The sequence below is a fragment of the Panthera tigris genome, chromosome E2 (assembly GCF_018350195.1).
Source record: "Panthera tigris isolate Pti1 chromosome E2, P.tigris_Pti1_mat1.1, whole genome shotgun sequence".
Classification (NCBI taxonomy): domain Eukaryota; kingdom Metazoa; phylum Chordata; class Mammalia; order Carnivora; family Felidae; genus Panthera; species Panthera tigris.
In genome coordinates, this window is record NC_056674.1 from 26,298,117 (window position 1) to 26,322,558 (window position 24,442).

The 24,442-nt window shown below is 45.0% G+C and overlaps 2 protein-coding genes across 2 annotated transcripts in view; both read right to left on the minus strand.

Annotated features, from left to right (window-relative positions):
* LOC102950067 (ATP-binding cassette sub-family C member 11) overlaps positions 1–11,615 on the minus strand; it is a 36,946-nt gene extending 25,331 nt beyond the window's left edge. Inside the window, exons 1-6 of the mRNA XM_042970102.1 lie at positions 11,531–11,615; positions 7,138–7,210; positions 5,014–5,216; positions 3,369–3,503; positions 3,190–3,286; positions 1,359–1,448 (exon numbers count right to left, since the gene is read on the minus strand). Coding sequence (XP_042826036.1) covers positions 1,359–1,448; positions 3,190–3,286; positions 3,369–3,503; positions 5,014–5,058 — 367 coding nt within the window. The 5' untranslated portion in view covers positions 5,059–5,216; positions 7,138–7,210; positions 11,531–11,615. The remainder of the gene's footprint in view (positions 1–1,358; positions 1,449–3,189; positions 3,287–3,368; positions 3,504–5,013; positions 5,217–7,137; positions 7,211–11,530) is intronic.
* A 534-nt stretch (positions 11,616–12,149) lies between these two features.
* The window catches only part of LOC122233998 (ATP-binding cassette sub-family C member 11-like), a 30,103-nt gene continuing 17,810 nt past the window's right edge, over positions 12,150–24,442 (minus strand). Inside the window, exons 6-12 of the mRNA XM_042968080.1 lie at positions 23,770–24,003; positions 19,195–19,368; positions 18,471–18,587; positions 18,208–18,355; positions 17,903–18,051; positions 16,470–16,577; positions 12,150–13,086 (exon numbers count right to left, since the gene is read on the minus strand). Of these exons, the coding sequence (XP_042824014.1) occupies positions 12,772–13,086; positions 16,470–16,577; positions 17,903–18,051; positions 18,208–18,355; positions 18,471–18,587; positions 19,195–19,368; positions 23,770–24,003 (1,245 nt within the window). The 3' untranslated portion in view covers positions 12,150–12,771. The remainder of the gene's footprint in view (positions 13,087–16,469; positions 16,578–17,902; positions 18,052–18,207; positions 18,356–18,470; positions 18,588–19,194; positions 19,369–23,769; positions 24,004–24,442) is intronic.

The following is a 24,442-nucleotide window of genomic DNA, read 5'->3' on the forward strand; positions in this document are numbered from 1 at the left end:
CTCTGGAGCTTGGCACAGTGCCTGGCCCATAATAAGTACTTTGTAAATACAGATCAATTTGTTGCTGGATTCATTCATGCATTTACAGGCATCTGCTGCTCCCCTCTCTGGATAGGCACTATGTTATGCCCTGCAGGGCTACCCATGGTAGAAGGAATAGGGATGGTGATCTATGCACAGCCTACCTCTTCCTCCTTTAGACAAGTAGAAAGAAGATACACCTTACATGGGGTTAGGTTCCAAATTCAATCAAAAGTAAAAAGTTGGCATGGAGTCCCAGTTACTCTCACAAATATCTTAAATTACTTAAAAAGGACAGTATTATATACTTGGTTTTGTGTTTATAAAATTGTAGTTATATTTATATGAATTTGGTAATGTATACCCTTTAATAAAGCAGTAGCTTTGAAACTTCTAGCTGCCTGCCACCCACCATCAGAAATGTATTTTGAATGGACACCAGGATAAAGGCTTCACCAATGTCACTGTATGAAATGGAAGCAGAAAATTTCTATTCTCTTCTATCGGATTTCTTTCAGTGCTGCTTAAAATCCACTCAACTGATTTCAGAACCCACTAGTGGGTCAGGACATAAAGTTTGAAAAACACTCAAAGAGTACTGTATGAACTACATTTTCTTATTTTCTCTGTTCTTGGTGCTATGGCAGCTGGGGCTTTGATCTTGAGGAGACTGCTCTTCCCAGGGCTAATTCCTAGAAACAGCAAATGACCCCCTGTGAGCACACTTGGGATGTACAAATCAACCAACCCACAGCCACACTCCCAACCTCATCCTGCATCAAACTCACACACCAAACCAACATTCCTGCCCTAAATCACCCCAGGCCCAGGTTCCAAATAACTAGGGACCAGTCCTATAGCCCAGAGCCCCCCCCCCAATTATTCATTATAATCCTAAACTTACTCAGCATACCCACCCTGTCACACCCACTCCTTCCCACAAAAACCCCAATAAGGCCTTGGGGCCTTCCCTCTGCCTCCTGACCAATGTGGCCCTGCATGGCATGCCCTGTCTCCTGTTCCTAGGGTCCTGTGAACATAAACTTCTCCCTTTGTGTCAATAATTTCCATGCATGCCTGCATGTCTTACCATACCTGATTAAAATAAATCTCAGGTACATTTTAACACAATACGAAACCTAACTTCCAGCACTGACTATGGTGGTAGTTGAGTGTGGCTGAGATTGGAATTTTGCAGGTCAAACCCATGAATGGCATGACTCCTCTGTGCCTCTCTACTTTGCATGACTGCACACATTCCAGTCTGACCCAGTTTCAGTGGCAGGTCCAGTCAGAGAGAGAGCCCCAGGCCTGGCATGGCAGCTGACATACTGTACCTCCAGTTGCCTGGATATAGTGGTGGTAGACACTCCATCTCAGGGACCCTTCTTTCATCTTCTCCTTCCTTGTGAGCTGATTTTCCAGCACTGGGTCAGAGTAAGAAAACAAGGAAATGATGTGTCTTTCAATCAGTTGCATGGCCTTCCAAGGGCAAGACTTTTTATGAAGCCTTCCACCCCTGACTTCCACCCTTTTCCAGAGACCTCATCTTCCAACTGCAGTGCCCCATCCAAGTCTGATTCTAACCAGCATGTTTTCCTTGGAAAACTCTGCCAAAGGTAACTTTGACCTGAATTCCACAGCCTGCAAAGGGGTTTCAACCCCAGCCATTCAATAATCCTTGGGGTCCTGGGGTTCCCAAGATCTTGATGGGTTGGGAGAGGCAGCAGGAGAGAATGAAGAAAGCAATGATATGGAACCAGAAAACTGGGTTCCAGAATGGTCATTACAATACTTTGCAAGCTTAGGCAAATCATTTAACTTCTCTGTTTCCTCGTCTGACAACTGGCAAGCCTATAGATAGTTGCTAAGATGCTTTGCAGGAATATTCTTCTAAGAAGTCCTCAAAAAAAAAAAACAAAAAAACAGCTGTCTAGACTCTTGTCCTAGAGCAGGGAAGAGAGACGAGTTCCTGAAGTCTCAGTAGATGCTACTGATGACAGTAGCAACAAAAGGAAGCAGCACTGTGGGGGTATCTGTCATTTCTGCCTAAGGCTCTCCTTTCTTCTAATAATGCCCTAATTTCCCCTGGGGAAAGGGCTCTCTTCCTGGAATTTGAATTTTGAGGGAAATCACACTATTATGGAAAATATTTAGAGTAGATTTTCTTCAAAAAGATCCTGCACCTGTTCCTGCCACTTATGGCTCAAAATTGCTGAAGAGTGATTCTTCAACTTTTCATTTTGTGATCTTCCAATTATTCTTCTGCCCAAATCGAGCTGCTTCATTGCTAAAGATGATTTTGGTGACAAGAGCCTCTAATAGGCCAAGCACTATCCTGGGGCTTCCCTACGCATGACCTCATCTTATCTCCACTACAACACTACAAAGTAAGCACTAGTTACCTTCAATTTTGCAAATGAGGGTTCAGAGAGGTTATGTTGCTTTGCCAAGGTCACCCAGCTTTGTAAGCAGCAGAGTTGGAATTCAAATTGAGAACTGTCTTACTTTAAAAATGAAGGTCTTTCTGCCCTGCTGCCCTGTTTCAGAAAAGAGCTAGACTGTGAGCTTCTGGATATCCAAGACTGGGCCAAATTCATATCTGTTTTTTTTTTTTAAGTTTATTTACTCTGAGAGCATGCACAGGCAATGAATGGGCAGAGAGAGAGGAGAGAGAGAGAATTCCAAGCAGGCTCCGCACTGTCATCATGGAGCCTGACATGGAGCTTGAACTCACCAACGTGAGATCATTGACCTGAGCCGAAATCAAGAGCTGGACACTTAACTGACTGAGCCACCTAGGTGTCCCTCATTTCTGATTTCTAATACCTTTGTTTTCAACATTTGCTTTCAACAAATATGTAATGATTGAAAGTCTAAATGCCTTACAGTTAAATTTATGCCACTCCAGGCCAAAGCTACCCACACTCTGTGTCTGCCTCTGCACACTCTCAACTCTGCCCCCCACAACACTTACTTCCTAGATCTTCAGGCCTCCTGACCAGCACAGTCCGAACCCCACCACCCTCAACTACTTGGATCATGTGGTCTAGGATCCTGGCCAATGAAAGACATGGCCCTGTCTGGGGTCCAGGAGGAAATGCTAGGTCATCTAGAGGACCCAGGTAGACGCACAGGTGTTCTTGCCCTGTTGCCCAGCACCATTACCAGCATTTTCATAGACAGACTCTTCCTGGAAGGTGGTCTGGGCTTGCCCTTGCACCTGAGAGTCTTCTGCTGTCTTTGCTGTGTCCTGCAGTGGGTCCTGGGAAGAAAGAACATGTCATGAATGCAGGGGTCAGGGGGTGCTCCTCTACATGGGCAGTGTGGGGCGGGTTGGAAATCACCTGTGTGGCTTCTCCCTGCATGTTCTGGATGAGTTGGGCGTATTGTCCCTTTTTCTGTATTAATTCACTATGAATTCCTTTTTCACAGATTTTCCCATCTTCTAGCAAAATGATCTGGTCACAAAACGCTAAATACTAAAGAGTCAGAAGAAATAGAGCCTTCAGTAAGCATACAAAAAGATATCCCACTTCACCACTCATAAGGAAAATATAAATTTAAATCATAATAAAATATTATTTTATCCCCTCAGGTTGGCAAAAATCTTAAAGCATTGCTTAAGTGCAAGCATTGGTGATGACTGCAGGTATAGGGAATCTCGTACAAGGTAGGGGGTTGCAAATTAGTCCAAATACTGTGGAAGACAACATGATAATATCTAGTGAAATTAAATATTTAAGCATTATGACCCAACAATTGGATGCCTAAAACTCTAATCCCAATAAATTCTCAAACATACATAAAGACACATATGAAATGACGTACGCCAAAGAATTTTTTTGTAAAAATGAAAAATGAGAAACAACCTAGATGTCGATCCCAGAGAAATAAATTCTGCTGTACCCAGATATTGGACTGCTACACCAGTGAGAATTTTAAAAAGCTGCATGTATCAACATGGGACATCTCAAAAATACAATATTGGGTGAAACATGCAAATTACCAAATGACGCAGGAAGTAAAATATCAATTACATAAAGCTTTAAAATATTCAAAAGGGCACTTTACCATGTCTAGAGGTGCTTACATGTGTTGTAAGAGTGTGGAGGCCTGCACAGGAATGACAAACAGGAAAGAGAGGAGAACAAGAGGCAGGAGACAGAATGTAATCAGAGAGGGGATCTATGTTCAATTGTGTCTTCTGGGTGGTAGAAACATGGGTTTTCATTAGACTATTTAATAAACTGTCCTTATGTCTTAAATATTTTGTACCAAAAAAAATAGGCCAAAACAGAAGTAGAGGGAGAAATAATAATAATGCCTTGAGGCCAGAACCAAGTATGGGAGTATCTAGGGCAAAGGCATTATGAGAGGCAGCACCTAGCATGGTCACTGTACTTCATCCAAGAACATGAGACTTGGGGAATTCTTCTCTGAAAGATTTCTTTGTAACTTCAAAAGCAGAAGTCAATCCATCAAATCTGAAGGAGAACTTAAAATTTGGTTTCAATTTTTACCAGCCACAGAAACCATTTACCAGCCTACCCTCTCCATGGGGAAAGCAGAAGACATCCAAGTTTTTTACAATGCTCCTCAAGTTTTGAGGTCTAGTCTGAGAGGAAGAGGTAGCTGCTGTGAGGTTGTTACTGAATCAATGGCAGAATCAATGGCAGAAACGTGAGCATCGGGTACCTGGGTGGCTCAGTTGGTTAAGCGTCTGACTTCAACTCAGGTCATGATCTCATGATTGGTGAGTTCAAGCCCCCCCCCCACTCCCCCCCCCCCGTGTCAGGCTCTCTGGTGTCAGCACAGAGCTCACTTTGGATCCTTTGTCTCCCCCTCTCTCTGCGCCTCCCCTGCTTGCTTCCTGGCTCTCTCTCTCGAAAGAAAGAAAGAAAGAAAGAAAGAAAGAAAGAAAGAAAGAAAGAAAATGTGCAGATCTACATTAGTCATCAATCATGGCCAGAGCCCTGAAAGGGTGATCACCTGCAGCTGGTGGGTCACCAGAATGACAGTCTTCCCCCTAAGCATCTTTTTAATGCACTCCTCAAAGATGTGCTTCCCCACGTGGGTGTCCACAGCAGATAGAGGGTCGTCCAGCAGATAAAGCTCGTGGTCAGAGTAGACAGCGCGGGCCAGGCTGATCCTCTGCTTCTGCCCCCAGAGAGGTTGAGGCCATGCTCCCCAATCTGCAAATAGACAGCCAAAGGCACTGTGTCCAGAGAACAAGCCCAGCCAGGTATGCTCAAAGTTAGCCAGGTAGGCACATATGACACAATGAACCTCTTTGGTGCACGCTCCTGGACACCTAGTGATTTGGCACCCCTGGTATTTTTTTTAATATTTTTCAAAATTTGCTTAATAGGGAATGAAGAAACTGATTTTTCAGTTAATTAAAATTTTATTACTCATAACTAGATACAATGTTTCTAAACCTGTCAACTTCTAAGGTGGCATTTTAAAACTCTATTTAATAAAACAAATTATTCCTAAGGAAGAGCACCTCCTTATGTCTTATTTGGCTTTTAAATTTCTGTTGACAGCGACTGTCGACTTGCAGCATCATCAGCCCTCTCTAAGATTGTTTGCATGGTGTACAGCTGCTCAACAGGACAGAGCTGCAATGGCTAGAAGGAGGCTCTGTTGTTGCTGTCAAGAGAAGGAGTACCTTATACACCTTATGTCAGGAGTTGCTAACAGTAACAGGCAACCAGAGTTACTGGACAGCATGTTTTGGGTCCCCTTGCAGACTAGCATGCCAGCACCTGCTGGCTGGCCAGTCCCTCAGTCATCTCTGCAGACAAGGGTGCCAGGGCCTAAGTCCCCATCCCTGCTCTACCATGAACTCTTATGGTCTCTGTAGAAAAGAAGCAGAGTTTAAAGAGCAGCAGGGCAACCTCCTGTCACTGCTCTGCCTCTAGTTCACCACTGTGTGCCCTGGGACAGGCTGCTTCACCCAGTCAAAGGCTTAGTTTTGCATTGAGTCATCACTCAACAAATGCTTACTAAGTGCCTACTGTGCTGTGATGATAAACCAACGCCTGCTCTAGCTGGGCACTGTTCACGGCATTTCGTACATATCAGCTCATCTAGACCTCAAGCTTGACCAGGTCCATACTCTTATTGACGCCATTCTACAAACCAGAACTTGTTCTTTCTACTGAAGAGATAGCCCTGAATAAGACAGCTGAGCTCTATGCTCTCAAGGGTTTACAGGGTAAAGGGTATCCATCTCTAAAAGAAGGATAATAAAAGCACTGACCTCCTAGAGCTACCTGAGGTTCACTTAAGACAATTCATTCAGGTTGCTACAATTTTGCATCTGGTGATCAGCAGACTGAGCTATTAATATATCATAAGATCAAGGGGCGCCTGGGTGGCGCAGTCGGTTAAGCGTCCGACATCAGCCAGGTCACGATCTCGCGGTCCGTGAGTTCGAGCCCCGCGTCAGGCTCTGGACTGATGGCTCGGAGCCTGGAGCCTGTTTCCGATTCTGTGTCTCCCTCTCTCTCTGCCCCTCCCCCATTCATGCTCTGTCTCTCTCTGTCCCAAAAATAAATAAAAAACGTTGAGAAAAAAATTAAAAATATATATATATCATAAGATCAAGACAATAATAGTCCTTTTATCTTATAAAGGTTTTATGCAGATTAAAAGTGGCTACAGATGTGAAAGACGTCAATTATCACAAAAATGTGAATCATATCGCCATTGGGAAGCCATGGCTGCTATTCCCACTGGCAAAGGAAGAGCTGGCCAGAGGGGGCAGAGAGGGAGGGAGCGGAGGGAAAGGAAAGAGGAATGGATGGGAGGTTTCTTATCTTCACAGAGTCTCCACTGCTCTTGCTCCAAAGGTGGAGTTTGAGGTCAGCTCCCCATCCTTGTGGGGTAAGGTAGACTTGTTGCCAGCTCTCACTATAAGATGAGCCCCAATTCCCTCCCTGGGTGGGGAAGGCTTTGAGGCAGCAGCTACAGGGCCGTGAGCTGCTTTGGGAAGGAAGGGCTGGAATCCCTCCTCTACATACCCAGGGAGGCAGCACGAGGACCCCAGAAAAACCATTACAAAGGCACCATCACAGCAGAGGCAGGGGGTGCTCACCTCCCACTCACCTCTGTCATGTCTCCAAAGGGCAGAATTTCCAGGTCCCGGTTGAGGGAGCAGCAATGGAGCACCTGGAGGTACCTGCGAAGGACAGAGAACTGAAGGGACAGGTGGCCCAGCCACAGGCCCTGCAGCCTTTCCAAGTCAGGAAGGGAAAGGTCTCTCACTCCATGTTAAGAAATTTGGACTTGATCCAGCATTTAACAGTAAAGCATGGGAGGCTTTTTGCATTTCCTTCCTCCCTTCATTTCTTTTAATCTGATAAGTGCATTTAGTAAATATTTGAACAGAACAACATCAACAACAAAAGATATCATGAAAAGCAAGCCTCTCCCATCTTTGACTCTCAGTTGTTTACCTCGGAAACAGCCACTATTATAGTTTTTTACATATTCATTCAGAAATAATGTGGTCAAATATGTTCGTGTGCAGCATATATAGGTTTGTGTTGTTTTAATGGCACCATAATATTTCATTATATGGCTGCACCATAAATTATTTAACCACTGTCCCTGTGATGGACATTGGGGTTCTTTATAGTCTTTTGGTACTATTAACAATGTGTAATATGAACATTCTGGTATATGGGCCTTTGTGTTCATGGGTGATACTACCTATACATTAAACACCTAGCAGTGCTGAGTCTAAGAATTGGTGCATTTCTTTTGGACCAGATACTTGAAAACTGCCCTGTGGGGGGGGGGGTGATGGGTATTGAAGAGGGCATCTTTTAGGATGAGAGCTGGGTGTTGTATGGAAACCAATTTGACAATAAATTTCATATATTTAAAAAAAACTGCCCTGTGAGCTATATCAGTCTGAAAGCAGAGCAATGACAAGATGAGAGTTGTGTTTGGGGATGGCTGCCCTGCAAGCAGGACACAAGGTGGAAAGAGCAGAAGACTGGAGACAAGGAGCCAAGGGCAGGGGCAGCGGGAACAATCCAAGCAAGAGATAGCAGGCAAGAACTGGCAGTGAGATGAAGAAGAAGAGAGAAATACAAGAGATATATAGGAGACAGAATTGTCCAATGTGAGTGACAAATTAGATGTGCAGCATCAAAAGACGAGGCGTCAGTCTTGCTGGGGTACACAGTTCACTGATGTCATTAAACCAAATTGGACAACTTGGGAAGAGAAGCAGGCAGGATGAGGGTTGGGCAAGCAGGGCGCTCATGAGCTGGTGTTGGACTCGACACTGAGGAGCCCACAGGACAGCCAGCTGGAGGTGACCAGTTCGTACACCTGTACATCCATCCCCCTCAACATTGCTACTGTGGGCAGATTATAAAATCAAGCAAATGGTCAAAGGAGGCCAAAGTCCACCAGAGTTGGAAGCACAGCTATAGCATTCAGGGCTGTTTTGGTGAATAGACTTCACTCCTAACTTCCAAGTGCATGTCTGAAGCAGGTAAACCCCAGACCGGGAGATAGAGACCACAAAGGGCAAGGATGGTGGTGGTGGCTCACCAGTACTGGTTTCTTCTACATCCCACAACGTCATCACCCTATTTGCTTTACCTTTTGACTTAGAGGTGGGGAATTCATTAATACAAATGAAGTTTTAAAGTACCGTTGTTGGAGGGAGAGGGTTATTTTGACTCCTATAATATAATAGGTAAGCATGGAATTTCTGATAGCAACTGGGTTCAGATCCTGATTCTATCATATCCTCCACGGTCTGTGATTTTAGGCAAATCATTTAACCTCTTGAGGCCTCAACTGACTCATCTAGAAAATGATATGATAATAATCTTTCTTTCACAGCGAGGAGGAAATATGTTGACGCATAGAAGTGAGCACATAGCAAGTGTTGGCAGTTGTCAAATTACTATTCACAGCTGGGGATCCCTCCCCCAACCAGCCCCACGCACCTGTGTCCCTCCTGGGCCCTCCCAGAAGCTTACCGGGCCTTGTCGTACTGGCCTCCCATGAGGATGTTCTCCCTGACGCTAGCCCTGATGATCCAGGCCTGCTGGGGGACATAAGCCAGGTTTCCATGCACCCCTACTGAGCCCTCCAGCAAGTGCATCTGCAGCAAAGGGAGTCAGCCTCAGGACCGGGTGGAACAGGGGAGGACCCTGTCTGGCTCAGCAGCCACAGTGTCCAGTGACCCACCACCCCCTGGGACCCTCGGGGCTCTCCAATGTAAAGGGAATTTTAACATGGTCCTGCCAGGCCCACCAGTGAGTCTGAGGGAAGGTCCTGGGAATGTGGGACAGGAGCCAGAGCTAAACCAGGCCAGTTCCTGCTGTGACTAAATCCAAGGTCTGCCTTGAAGCCGCCCCATAGTTTTTCTTATTTCTCCAGTCCCATTCTCTAGCAAGTGGTGCTTCCATGGTCTTCATGGTGAGATGGAATGTTCTAGGTCATCTCTGACCATCCCTGGATATCAACAGAATTATTTCTGATGTCATTAGATGTGATAATGTCATCCTGTGTAGATGGGAAAAAGTCCTTTTTGGGGGGACATCACGATGAAGTATTAAGTGGGAAAAGTCTCACAATCTCTGTAATTTAAAATAGTTCCACAAAATGTGTTTCTACATAAATGTGGCAAAAATGCAAATGCTATCAACTGTTGAATCTAGATGGTAGGTATATGGGTGTTTAGTGTCTTTCTGCTTTTCTGTTTGGTAAATTTAAAAGCCCTTTTAAAAAAGAGCTGGGGGGAGGGGTGTCTGGGTGGCTCAGTCAGTTAAATGTCTGACTCTTGATCTCAGCTCAAGTCATGATCTCACAGTTCGTGGGATCAAGACCTGAGCCAGGCTTGTGCTGGCAGCATGGAGCCTGCTTAGGATTCACTCGCTCCCTCTCTCTCTCTGCTCCTCCACCACTTGTGCATGCATTTTCTCTCTCAAAATAAATAAACTTAAAAAAAAGACTGTAACCCCCATCCCCACCACCCCAGCATAAGATATCATCATCCTGTGTTCCTTTCTCTTTATTAACCTGTGCTTCCTACTTCTGATTTGGAGCCAGGCTTTAATTAATTAGAACAAAACTTTAAAATGACATCTTTTTGTCTCCCTTTATTAGATGGGAAGTGACTGGTTCATTTCAAGAGGAAACTGACAAACCACTGGCCACACAGAAAGGTGGCCTTGGATGGAGGCTGCAAGGAAATGTTGCCATTGTGAAAAGCAAAGCTCTGACATCAAGTGGACCTGGGTTTCAACCCTGGCTCCTCCCTCACCTGTGGTGTGACCTTGGGCCAGTCACCTCTCTGAACCTCATCTGCTCACCTATAAACTGGCCATAATGGCTGCCTTCCTCATGAGGTTATTTCCAAGTTAAAGGAGAAAATAGGAAGCTCTTAGCACAGGGCCTGGCATGAAAGTACTATTCAAACTATTTTTACTATTTTTTATTTAAGTACAATCTTATTTCCAAGAAGTTGGGGCAAGGCCATCACATGTGGAGCATGAACAGATGAGCTGTCAGGAGAGAGTTCCATGGACAATATGACCACATTCCAAGGAAGTGATGAGGTCGACTATAACATTTGGGAAAAGCTGAGGGAAGAGCTAGATAAAGGAAGAAACTGCGAGTCCTCCCAACAACCTGGAAGGAGGGCAAAGAAAGGAGGGGAGAGAGAGAGCAGCCCAGGGCTGGGTGCGGCTGGGGCTGAGTGGGGAAGTACTGAAGAGAACCCCCTTGGGGAGATGGCCATAAATTCACACCAGATGCCATGGCTGTTTTAAAGTGTTGTTCAGTGAAAAGTGTGCAATGTGATCTCAATTGTTTTAGAGCAACAGGTTAGGGCTTTTTGGAAACTGGAAGAAGGGTAGGCTGAGGCACATGTCTGCCTGGCTGCAGACTAAGCAGACTTCAAGAATATCTGCAGACTGGACTTGGAGGGTTTGGATCTCAGGGGCAGGGGCACCCATCAGGCATGTAAATTCCACTGCTGGAGTGTAAGTGTAAGACTGTCCTGTCCCATCCCATGAAGGAGGGCCTCCTCTCCCTTGCCCCTCCTTCCTTCTTCCTCCTCCTCCCTCCCTCCACATTGCTCTCCTGATGTCCTCTCACAAAGGACACCTGTCTCACTCTGAGTTTGGCTTCATGAGATGATTTTTATTATCATATTAAATTTTGGGACACCCTGTATCATCACCCTGAGAGCTGATTGATTACAAACAGGGTGGGGAAAGCACAGAGAACTGGTGAGGGCAGATCTCTGGGTGACCTAAGAGGCAGCACTCCTGGAGGGTGAGAAGGAGGCACATTTATAACACACCTCCCCCTCGGTGCATGCCCAACTGCTCTCAATTTATAAAAATTGCATTGGCTCAGATCCCATCAAGCAAGAAAGTGATGGTGAGGTGGACTGGGGGAACTCAAGCTTGGGAGTCCCTGGGCTGCCTGTGGATGGGCATGCATGCAGTCACAAGTCACTTACCTCCCCCAGGATGGCTGACAAAAGGCTGCTCTTGCCACTTCCAGTGTTGCCACAGACCCCCAACAAGGTCCCCTGCAAAGCCAAGGAGGAACATTGGGACAGCACACCCCTCCTACTCACCCAGGGTGGGTCTGTTGTTTGAACACAAAATGACAAATAGAAAACAAAATAACCACATCCACCCCAAGGCCTCTCAGACTAGCAAAGCTCAAAAGGGTAGGATGTCACAATCTCAAAGGAAGGAAGTCACATGCAAGTGACAGAGAGGAATTCATGGATAGGTGGTCCTATCAGGCAAGAAACCCAAATTCCAGATCTGTACCTTTCTGCTCTATTATCTTGGGCAAGTCATTTATCCTCTCTGTGCCTCAGTTTCTTCATGTATAAAATGGGCACAGAGAAGTCAGCCTCACAGAATTCATGCATACATACACTTATTCATTCATCCATCCATTAAATGGTATTTAAGTTTCTCCTAGGTACCAAGTAATGAATAAAAGAACTCTCATTCCATATTCTGATGGGGGAGGGAGAGATAAACCATGAAATAAATAAGCAAACAAACAAACAAATAATATCAGATGAAGATAAGTGATTTAAGTAAAATGAAATTTGCTGCTGTGACCGAAGCAAATTATAGATGGGTTGGCCAGCAAAGTCTTCTTAAGGCAGTTGTCATTGCAGCTGAGACCTGAATGACAAGAAAGAGCCAGACACAGGAAGATCTGGTGGTTCCAAACCATGGAACATCAGGGGCAAAGGTCGTGAGACAGGAACAAGGTCTGCTGCCAAAGTGCTATGAGAGGGCTAGTGTAGCTGGTGTGGAAGGAATGAGTGGGAGAAGAGGTCAGAGATGTGGGTGGGGCCTCACCTAGTTTCACTTCCAGGAGGAAGGTACAGAGGCGAAATTTGGACAAGAAGGGAAGCTAGCCCTTGCAAATATTAGTCAGAGAAGAAACCAGATAAGGTGAGTTCACAGATCAACCAAATGGAAAAGTGTAGGGTAGTTCCCAGCTCATACTAGCAACTTAATAAATGTTGGTCTCTTTCCCCTTCTCTCCCAGCATATAGCATAGTATTCTGGATCTTGTTATCAGAAAACAAATTGTAGATGATCAATTGGTTCCCACTAAAGCATGAAAGACTTCCTGTGCTTGCCCTCCAGGAATAATTGGTATTTAAAAGAGGGGTTTAGAGAGGGCAGTTTTTAGCCAAGGAAATGGTGGCAGGAAGCTCGGGCCTTAGGCCCCAAAAGTCTGGCAGCCGGCCTGCCTGCGTGGCCTCGATAAGGCTACCTTTGACACCACGAGGTTTAACTTGTGCAACTCTGGGGCTAGGCTGCCCTTTGTGTCCTCTGGCCTGAGGGCTCCTAGAGGTGGCTGAGTCCTGGTCACCCCCTCGGGAATGTGCCCCTTCTTCTCCAGCTCCAAGGCTCCATTGACAATCCCAGGGCAGGTGTCTCGCCATGACAAGGTGGCCTCCTCCAAAACCAGTGCATTGCTGGGGTCTTTCAATGGCTGGACATATAAAACAGGGCTCTCCAGGAGGAAAAATTTCTGTAGAGACAAAAGAAAAAAGGAAGGATGAATTCAGTTCTTTAGTCTAATAAGAATGTGTGCCCATTTTGCCGGCCTGCCTGTTGGTCTGGTTTATAAACTTCTAGTAAAAGGTAAAAGTTTAAAGAACCACCACCAGTTAAGAGGAAGCTGGGCCCTACCTGTGAGAGTTCTAGATCAGGGTTTTCCAAATTTCAGACCACTGAGCCACTCTTTCATACCTGCAAACTGCCAGCACTCTTAGTTCTTTTCTGTTTCATTTTGGACGGGTGAGAACAGCTGTTGAATCATCATACAGATGTGCCATTTTTCTAATTAAATTTCATTTATAACTATTAAAAGTAAGAAGGTCTGCCCACATAGCACACTGTGGGAAACTGTTCAGGGCCATCCATTTCAAAGTGTGGCCATGAGCAGGTCACTTCTCCCTGTGTCTCCAGCTCCCTGACTGTGAAATATGAGTCGAACTACATGAATTCTAGCATTAAAAGAGGTGGGTGGGAAGTATAATCTTATTGCAGTCAAATTATATTCACACGTCTCTCCCTGGATATTTGCTTAGAAAGAGATCGAGAGAGATTTCTTGACATTTTGGACAATGGTTTTATCTCTAGGTAGTGGAGATTGAGCGGTTTTTATTCTCTGCAACTTTTGCATTGTCTGAATCTTTTACAATGAGTATTTTACAAAGACAAACAAAAAGCTATTTTCACAAGAAAAAAAGGTGGTCTCTTTTTATAATTGAACCTTAGGTATATTGAATTGGATTAATTATAACATTTGGGTTAAGACATACAGTCATCATTGGGAATTGCATGCACCTCTTTGTTAGTCAGCTGGGCACTTACTTGTTTAGGTATTTTTAATAACTTAATGAATATTCATAAGTCCACCACTGAACCCCAAATCCATAACTTTTACCTATCCATGGGGTTCTTCTTCATCTTATTCCCCTGCTTGGTGTGGACAAACCCTCTATGCCCTCCCCACCGGATAACCACTGTCCCAAATTTAGTGGTTTTCATTCCCTTGCTTACAAAAAAAATTGTTATTACATATATTGTAATTTTGTTAAATAAATTTTGAGTGATATACTGGCTTAATGAGTCAATATGACAACAACACATCTAGATATGAACAAATGCGAACAGAAACATGGGATCCTCTTACCCCCAAATGTTCTAAGTGTATTCTCAGTCTCTAATTTTGTTTATGCCATTCAGTGCTTTTCAGTTCTCAGTTTTTGTTGTTGTTTTGTTTTGTTTTTTGTTTGTTTGTTTGTTTGTTTGTTTTTCACAAACAGCACAGAGAAAAAATGGTCTGGAGACCCCTACCACAGTGCCCACTGGGGCACCCTCTCTAGAGCCTCAGGATACAGGTCTCCACAGCTGCAGCAGCTGGCTCACCTCCTACCTGTGTCCACCTGCAAGGAGGGGTCCTCCCTGAGGGCTCACCGCTGTCTTCTCCCTGCCCTGGAAAGCTGGCATCCCGTATTTCAAAAGCCAAAGGGCATAGCAGGCTGGGAGGTGGGTTATAGCACCAGGGGGCACAAAGGAAGAAGGGATCATTCCTCCCCCTTCCAGCTTAGGGGTCTCAAAGTCAAATGCCTACATGGCCAGATAGAAAACTTCAATGACTGAAGAAGGAATTGAAGATGCCCTGATGAGTGAAGGGACCTGGAGAGCTAGTGCCCATCCAAGGGGCAGCCCTATGCAACTCCAGCCCCTAAATGTCTCCAGGAGGAGCAGCCCAGGGTTCAAGAGCTTTGCCCTGACCCTCACCCTTTCTGCACCCTTCTCCCACCATAACTACACCCATCCTTGGCCAAAAACTCTGACCTCCAAGCTGTCTCTCCTGGCATTCTTTCCTCAAACATTCCTGCCCACCCTTCAGAGTCCAGACTGTAGCTTCTTCATTTCTGCCCACCCTACAAGTGAAAATGGGCATAAAGAGGAGGATGGGAGAGCCTAGCATGCCAGTAGGGAGAAGGCAGCAGGGGGCCCTGATCAGCAGCAGAGAAGTCAGGGTGTTGGGGTGGGGGTGGAGCTCCTGGGGCAGTAAAGGACTGTCTTGTCCTTACTCAGACAAGCCAAGTTCATTCCAACCTCAGGGCTTTTGTACTTGCTGTTCCTGAAGCTGAGTCATCATTACTGAGAGCAAAAGTCACCTTAGCAGAGGGGCATTCCAGGGCCCAGCCCACCCAAAGTTGCCCCAGCCCTCCCTCACGTACTCTCTAGAACATCACACTGTTTTACTGGCATCATAGCTCTTCTGATGTTATCTCCTTTGACCATTAATTCACGTGCTAGTTGTCTTGTTTTAATACCAGATTGTAACTCCCTGAGAGCAGGGACCCTGTCAGTCACGCTAACCATAGTATTCTTAGTCTTAGTACTTGGCAGGTAGTAGGGGTTCAATAACTACTTTTTTGAATAAATGAATAAATGTGTGAGTCAATGATATAGGCTGGGAACTACATGCATTTAAATGAGATGACTAGGGGTGCCTGGGTGGTTCAACCAGCTGAGCGTCAGACTCTTGATTTCAGCTCAGGTCATGATTTCGCGGTTCATGGGTTTGGGCCCCATGTGGGGCTCTGTGCTGACAGTGTGGAGCCTGCTTGGGATTCTCTCTCTCTCTCTCTCTCTCTCTCTCTCTCTCTCTCTCCCTTTCTCTCTCTCTCTCCCTGTCTCTCCCTCCCTCTCTCAAAATTAAAAATAAAATAAAATAAATGAGATGACTACAAAAAAGCTTTTTAAAATTAGTTTGGATGAGGGTTTTTAAACTCAGATGCTGTAGGTGCAAGACCAACTATGTAAAGAAGTCACATAGATCATTGCTAAGATGATAAATAGTAGGAAAAACAGCCCCAGTGTTGGAGATACAATAGGACACAGTGGAGGCTGTGGCAAACTGTATCTGAGGGCCTCATCTCAATAGGGCAGCTATCACTTCAGCTCCAGCCATTTGTGGCCACAGGAGAGTGTGGGTCTGGTGTTCCCAGATCTTCTGATTGTTCAGGGGAATCCAGAAATCTGATTTTTACATAAAATTTCCAGTTTTTAAATGCAAACAACAAATATGATTTTTTTTAACCAAAACCATCAGGGTAACCCTATACAAAACTGGACAGGGTCTGCAGACCTCCTGTCTGAGACCTGGTTTGTGTATACTGTCCTAAGATCTCCCCGGAGCCTGATTCATCAGTCTCCCCAGCCCCCACACCAGCCTCCGTACGGGAGGTCACTGAGTTAGCCAATCCCTCTCCACTGACACTGGACTCTGCCTTGGCTTCGGGTCATGCTCAGGAGGAACATCGTGGTGACTGGAGGCAAATGAGCACCCAAGCAGAGAGCCGTGCAAACAGTCCTCTGACAACTCACCTTGAATCTCTCTGCTGCAGACTTGGAATTTGCGAGACCTTTTATTGCAAAGGGCACAAAGAACACTGAGAGCCGCATGGGATTCATGGTGGCTATCACTGTGAAGGCCTGTATGAAGAGGGGAGTAGGCAGTGAGCGTCACATCCCTGTTCTGCTCTCTCTGCTCCCTAAAGCCTCATCCCTGAGCCAGAAACCACAGAGCCAGACGCTACAGCTTCTGACAGGCAGATCCTTCACTTGGCAGGGGCCAAGCCAGTATTTTGGGGATACTGGAAAAAGTGGAGAAGGAGCACTCATCTTAAGATCTCCATGTCTGTAGGCCTGGCTCCTGTGTAGCTTGGTACTGGGTGATTCTGCAAACTTTGGTCAGGTCCCCTCCCCCAACAAGCTCAGTGTTCTGATTGGCATAGTACCAAAATCATGAAGTGAGCACAGGAACAAAGTTGAGGAAACACTAAGAAAGTATATGTGAGTTTGTCTACTGTCAATGAGGTTTGGTACTATTATTGCTATTACAATCATATTTATTCTTCCTTGCCTTAGATATTGTATTCTTCTCTAATATTCAAAATCTCCCTGCACTTCAAGCCTAATCCATGTCTCACTCTGTCCTGGAGACTTTTCCTGACTACAGCAGACCATCTTCAGCTCTCAGGATCCCAGAATGTGACCCCTAGTACCTTGGGGACCTTCCAATCTGTGCCCCACCTCTACTTCTTTCTTCATCCTTCACTGTGTGAGTGCAGTGTGGCCCTAAACTCCTGCTGAGAGTTTTCCTTATAAAAGCCCCTGCATCCACCCTCAGACCTTCAGGGGTGCTTCTCTGGTGTGCCTGGGCCAAGTAGGGGTGCCTGCTGTCTGGAGCACAAATAAGTCCTTGGCTGCAGACTCTCAAATGCTCCCTATCTTGTTTTGGATGCAGTGTCCTGCCCCAAGCCCCATCTGGATTCCCACTCTCCCAAAGCAGCACCCTGACTTTTCTCCTCAGAGAACTGGGATTCCACCCCTAAAAGGCAACTGCTACTTTTCTGGGCCAGGGTCAGACCACAAAGACAAGGCAGAATAAGCTCTAGCTTTCCTTTTAAAGCATATTTTCAGGGCTCCATTTTGGATTTGAAGAAACTCCTTAATTTAGGATTCTCAAGGTATGTAAGCAGAATCATTGGGGCTTTTACAGCACCTTCCACCTCCCTTGCATCCCCGGATGACTTTATCATCCCTCCCTCCCACAGTTGCTACTGAAGGTATGTCAGTTTCTCAGACAGGCTGAGATGGAAGAAAGTTTGAGCATCCTAAAAGTCTAGAAAGTCAAAATCAACACCAATTATCTATTTGCAAAACCTTCAGATCTTTGAAGGGCATGGTCTATGAAACAACACCCAAGAAAATTCCCCATCAGTGTGGGAGGAAAACAAAGCATCCCAAGCACTTACTAGTGAAATTGTGAGTTTCCTTTGTAAACACGTGTGAATGAGGAACATCACTGTTGTGGCCGCTGTAGGGGCTATATACAAGGCTGCAGTGGTCAAGCTCTGGATGACCCCAGACTTCTCCAATAGTTTCCTTTCCTTCCTTCTGAGGTCTGAGAGATTAAAAACCCAATGCACTGGAATTAACCATAACAACATTCTCTAGAGCTTTGAACAGCCCCCAGAGCATGAAAGAACTCCCAAAAGGTGAGACACTTGGCCCACCATGACATCCCAAGGCTCAGAATAGAAAACCAGATTTTCTGTACCTTTAATTATTTTTTCAAATGGTTTCTCCCATGCATACATTTTAATCAGCTTGATACAGGTGAGAACTTCACTGGTCACACAGATGCGCTGGTCACTGACCTCAGATGTGTGATTGTGTATCTTGACAATCTTTCTGTTCAGGAACACCTGCAGTCAGAATGCAGCAAGAGCTTCTTTCGACAAGGGCAGGAGAGTTCAGCCCAGCAGAAGTATGGCAACCAGGAGTATGCCCAAAGGTAAAATCCAGATGTGGATTGAATACCTGAGTTTGATTCTGCACTGTTTGAATCCATTGTGACTCTACAGATTCCAGGGCCCTGCTGAAGATTTTCCAATGGAAACCTCTCCATCGTGCCTGAGAGCACCTGCCTCCCACATCCTAGGGGTGTTTCTCTCCTGTGTCCCAAGCCAGACTGTGGCTAACTAAACAAATATTCCTCCTTTGCCTTTGGAAACCCTAAACCTGCCAACAGTTACAATCACCTTTTGGTCAGAATATCTACACTGAGGGAGGAAAACACTTGATTTCAATAATTCAGAGCACACATAACACGAGTCACTTCCTGTTTTGCCCAATTTTATTTCAGCTCAATCTTTGTCAGCAAATTTGCTTCCCTTCCCCCATTATACTGTGCTCAGACAAATGTTCAATGCTATCCAGGCTAGTCCATTACCACATTCTAGGTAGAAGAGAAGGAACAAAAACCTTACATGGAGGATATCTACTAAGGAAAGTCTGTGAGGCAGATAAACCCTCCCAGAAGCCTACAAGATGGACTTGGCATGTCGTATTCACCTCTTATTTCTTTGGCCAACCTTGTGGTCAGAGAATGGTTTGAGGCAGAAATTGAAGCTGAAACTTAACCACAATGGAATGAATAGTCAGTAAGAGTCAATACTTCCCCTCAGGAGTACCCCAGCTTCCAGAGCCCTGGGAGTTCTGCGGGGATATCCAACATCAAATGGATGTCAAAGAAAGACATTACCTCTACTAGTAAAATCAGGAGGTAGAAAACAGTGGCGAAGAGCGTAGTGGGTCCAAGAATGAGGTAGGAGGTGACAGTGCAGGCAATCAGCAACGAGCAGGTGAGACAGATCAGGGGGCCATAGTACACCCCTTCAAACAGGTAGTTTACATCGCTGGCGAAGAAGCTGATGGCCTGTAAGACAGCAAGCCCGTGAGCATAGGTATCACCATGCCAGGTGCTACACTGCCCATGCAAGGGGCTACACTGCCCGTGACAGCAAGACTTGAGAGGCAAGGTGGTAAAGGCAGAAACACCAATCTCCCCTGTTACTTTCTGTGTAACCCTGGACCAGTAACTATACCACTCTGAGCCTTAGCCTCTTCACCTGTGAAGCTGGAATAATTATACCCACTTCATATGGTTGTTGTGAGAACGTCAATGAAATATAAAGGATCTGCACACATAGACTGTGCTCAATAAAAGTTATATTTTACCATACTATTGCTACTATTTCTAATATCCAGATTCCCCAGAGATTTGCTTCTAGTCTCCTAGCCTATTTTATTCATTCTAATAAACGAATTATTACTAATTCATTATGAATTATTATGAATCATTACTAATAATAATAATGGCTGAATTTTTTTTAACGTTTATTTATTTTTGAGACAGAGAGAGGCAGAGCATGAATGGGGGAGGGTCAGAGAGAGGGAGTCACAGAATCCGAAACAGGCTCCAGGCTCCGAGCTGTCAGCACAGAGCCCGACGCGGGGCTCGAACTCACGGACCGCGAGATCATGACCTGAGACGAAGTCGGCCCCTCAATCGACTGAGCCACCCAGGTGCCCCAATAGCTGAATTTTTTAAGGCAGGAACTAATTCTTTTTATCTTCTTTTTTTATTTTTTGCTATAGAATCTTCTGTCCACTTCCCTGCTCCCCAATATATACTGCCCAGTCCAGCTGTAACATAAAAGCTGACATTCCAAATCAAGAAATATCTAAGGACCCAAATCATGAATCACTTTCAGAATGAGCAATCTGAATGTCTTAAAATGTGATTTCCTTTTAACTTTAAACTGATCTCCTTCCAGTTCCCAGGATGTGCCCCAGGCTGAATCTTTAAAAAAAGATGAAAGTGTATGAGAAGCATAGCCCCTAGTATAGCCACTTTAGAAAGGAGTTTCACAGTATCTTTTAAAGTTAATAATTGCACAAACCCCATGACTTGGCTATTTTATTTCTCTGTTGAGAAACACTTGCATGTGCTAGAGGAAACGCACACAAGAATATCCAATACAGCTGTGCTTATAGCAGCAAAACCCTGGACACACCTTAAATGTCCATTGGTGGGGAAAAGCTAAAGCATCCACTCAAGGTGTATCAGATAATATTGGGTCTTGGAGCAAACTGGTCAGAGTTTATGTCCCAGATCTGTCATTTACTAGCTGTGGAGCCAAAGACACATTACCCAGTCTCTCTAAGCCTTGTTGCCTATCAGTAAAATGGGGATAATAATACAACCTACTCCATAGCATTGATGTGACAACTGATGAGATAGTGCATATAAAACACTTAATTTTGGCATATTGAAAATGCTATATTAATGCTATATTAAATCATTACCTTGTATACCTTGGACTAATACAATGTTATGTGTCAGTTGTATCTCAATAAAAATGGGGAAAAAAGAAAGTGCCACAATTCTAAGTAAGCATCACTGAAAGAGAATGAGGACGATCTATATGTGTGAACATGGAAAGCTAAGACATAATGAGGAGGGAAGAAAAGCTACAAAACAGCACAATGTAGTGTCCCTGACATAAAAGCTCACCCAAGGGGCACCTGGGTGCCTCAGTCCGTTAAGCATCTGACTCTTGATCTTGGCTCAGGTCATGATCTCACAGTTCGTGAGTTGGAGCCCTGCCTTGGGCTCTTCACTGACCGTATGGAACATGCTTGGGACTCTCTCTCCCTCTCTCTCTGCCCCTCCCCCACTCATGCACTCATTCTCTCTCTCTCTCTCTCTCTCTCAAAATAAATAAATGAACTTAAAAAAAAACTCACCCAAAAAATTGTATCATACATTTTCTATTGGTAAAACCAAGTGGCAGAACCCTGTGTAAAATATAGTATCCTTTATATAAAAAGGACACACACACACAGGGGCGCCTACATGGCTCAGTCAGTTGAACGCCCAACTCTTGATCTGGGCTCAGGTTTGTGAATTCAAGTCCCACATTAGGCTCTGTGCTGATGGTGCAGAGCCTGCTTGGAATTCTCCCCCTTTCTCTGCCCCTCCCCTGCTTGTGTAATCACGCTCTCTCTCACTCTCTCTCGCTCTCTCAAAATACATAAATAAATAAACTTAAAACACACACACCCAAGATACAGTATGTTTTCCATAGGTAACTTGCATGTGTACCTAAATGTACTTTAAAAAGTCTAGAAGGACACAAGCCAAATTGATAATGGTGGTCACCTCCAGGCATAAGGGAAGTGACGGGGCCCAGGGAGTCATCTATTCTATTTTGTGCCCAAGGAGAACATATGCAGGTGTTTTTAAAGTTATTTTTAAAGTAAAATTTATGGAAACAACTCTAGGATTCCTCAGGTGAGCAGCTACATCCATCTCCACTTCTGAGTGGGCTGTCTTGTCTTATGTTCTGTGAGGCTGTTTGGGGAAATCGGCCTTGCACACAACAGGTGCTCGGAACAGAGGCACATGGAAAAGGAAAGAGAGCTGGCCTCAGTGTGGAAGGTCTCCTTGGCAAGGCAGGTAGGTGCCCTGGTTCAGAGCCTGGACCCTGCAGCCAGGCTCTGCTGCTTACCAATCACGTGACCTTGCACAAGTTTCCTACTCCCTCCTTGCCTCAGTTTCTACCTCTGTGACAATGGGAACAATAACAGAAACTACCACATAAGAGTGTTGTCAGAGGACTGACTGAGCTAATGAGGTAAAGCCCTGGGGTCAACGTCTGGCTTAGTAGAAGTTAGCAATTACTATGATGAGTCTCCCAAGATCAGTAGGGAGAAGGGCTGCCATGGATTTCAACTCCAGTCAAATGCAGGACAACAAGGAGCCCCCATGCTCAAGGCCTAATAGAAATCAGTAATACAATCTAACACTTCTAAAACACTGTCCCCTTCCTACATGTACTAACTCATTTAATCCTATGAGACAACAATCCTGTAAGGCTGGTCTTATTATTATTCTACAGCTTCAGAGAGATGGCATGGAACCTTGCCTAAGGTTCCAAGACTAAAAAAATGGTGAAGAATAATGGTAACAATAACAAATACCTTATGTTTGCTATTGAGTTTAGAAAAAGATCCACCTGGCAGTGGTCAATTTAGCAGACATTGTTTTGGACATCTGTCCTGTGTAATTCAAACATTGGCATTTTGAGGGATAGAGCAGTGAATCTGAAAGGGTTTATGTCTTTGAAGGAGGCTCATATGGGGCAGCCAGATTTGTGCTTGGTGGGAGTAGACAGTGGGGTTTAGCAATTTTGTCGTGAAGGAGAGGACACCTTAATGGGGCTTTGAAGGATGAATGGGATTATAGAATGGCAGGGGTGATGTGAAAAACATTGCCTGGAGGTAGAAATGCCTGGTGTGTTTGAGAACTGGAGGTTAAGCCAGGCCTGGCCAAAGGGAAGAAACCAACCTGGGGATGGAGGAGTGGAGACAAAAGTAGGTGAGGTTAGACAGTTGCTGATGCCAGATGGCAAAAGGAAGAAGTCAAAGAAGCACTGCCTGTTCCAAAAATTCAAATGTTTGTTCATTTTCCTTTTTTTTTTTTTTTTAAAGTTGGCTTCACACCCAGTGTGGAGCCCAACGTGGGGCTTGAACTCACGACCCTGAAATCAAGACCCGAGATCAAGAGTCAAACGCTTAACTGACGGAGCCACCCAGGTGTCCCATCAAATGTCTGTTTGAATATAAAAGCAATCCATGCTCCTCGAGGCAACCGGTAAGCAACTGAAAAATAGGGAACATGAAATTAATATGTAAAGTTCCAATACTCCCATGACTGAAGGTCATAAGTTGGAGCATCTTTTTCTAATTTCTGTCATTTGTTTGTTTGTTTGTTTGTAAGGAGAGCAAGAGCAGGGAACTGGTAACCAGGCAGCTCTAAGTACCCTCTTTCACAGACAAGAATTAACACGCTGAGAGATAATCTACAATCGCTCCTCCCTTGGTTTCCCTGAGCATGTCCCTCCCTTACCCTCCTCCCCAGGCTGGGTGAGGGGGTACACTTTCCAATGTGCTTAAACTGAGGATTGGTGTCTTTCTGTTCACTGCTGTATCCTCAGGGCCTAGAACAGAGTAGACCTCAGTAACTATGGGTTCAATAAATCTCTTTCAAGTCCTCTAAATGGAAGTGGCATCCCCCTGGGTTACCGTTGACCTGTTCTTGTCTCCAGAGGTAGTTCTTGGTGATTATCGACACTCATCCTAGGAATTATTTCTTTTCTCTTTATTCCTCATTTTCTAACTCCTTTTCCTCCCTCTCCCCGCCCCCAGAGCAGGGATGTCTGGAGGAAGGCTAGGCAAGCATGGCCTCCAGTATCCAGTCCCAGACACTCACCTCTCCTGTGGTGACGTGTGTTACAGACTTAAATTGCATTAGTTTCTGAAAGGCAAAGGAGAAAACAGCAGAACGAAACCTGATGCCTGTGCGCTGGTTGAAGACCCAGCAGGAACACAGACACAGGGACTTCATGCACTCAATGAGAAAGAGGGCAAAGCAGAGGCCTACTCCATAGGCAATACTCCCCGACTGCTTTTCAGAATATTCCAGGATCTTTGGTATAACCAGCATCTAGAAGGAAACAGGAGTTTGAATTACTCAGACTTCTCCATCCTTTCAGGCATAATAAACATGGGCTGTGTGTGAGGTCCTCAGGTCAAGACTGGGAGCTTATTAAATGACCCAAACTGTGGCACCTGGGTAGCTCAGTCAGTTAAGCATCTGACTTCGGTTCAGGCCATGATCTTGCAGTTCGTGAGTTTGAATCCTGCATTGGGCTCCTGTGCTGACAACTCAGAGCCTAGAGCCTGTTTCAGATTCTGGGTCTCCCTCTTTCTCTCTCTCTGCTCCTCTCCTGCTGTGCTCTCTTGGTATCTCTCTCTCTCTTCCTCTCTCAAAAATAAAATAAAATAAAAACATTTTTAAAATGATCAAAACTAACTGAAACATAACCTTGCTCTCAAGCTCACAGTCCCCTTGGAGGAGACAGGAGTTGAACAGACCCAGATCT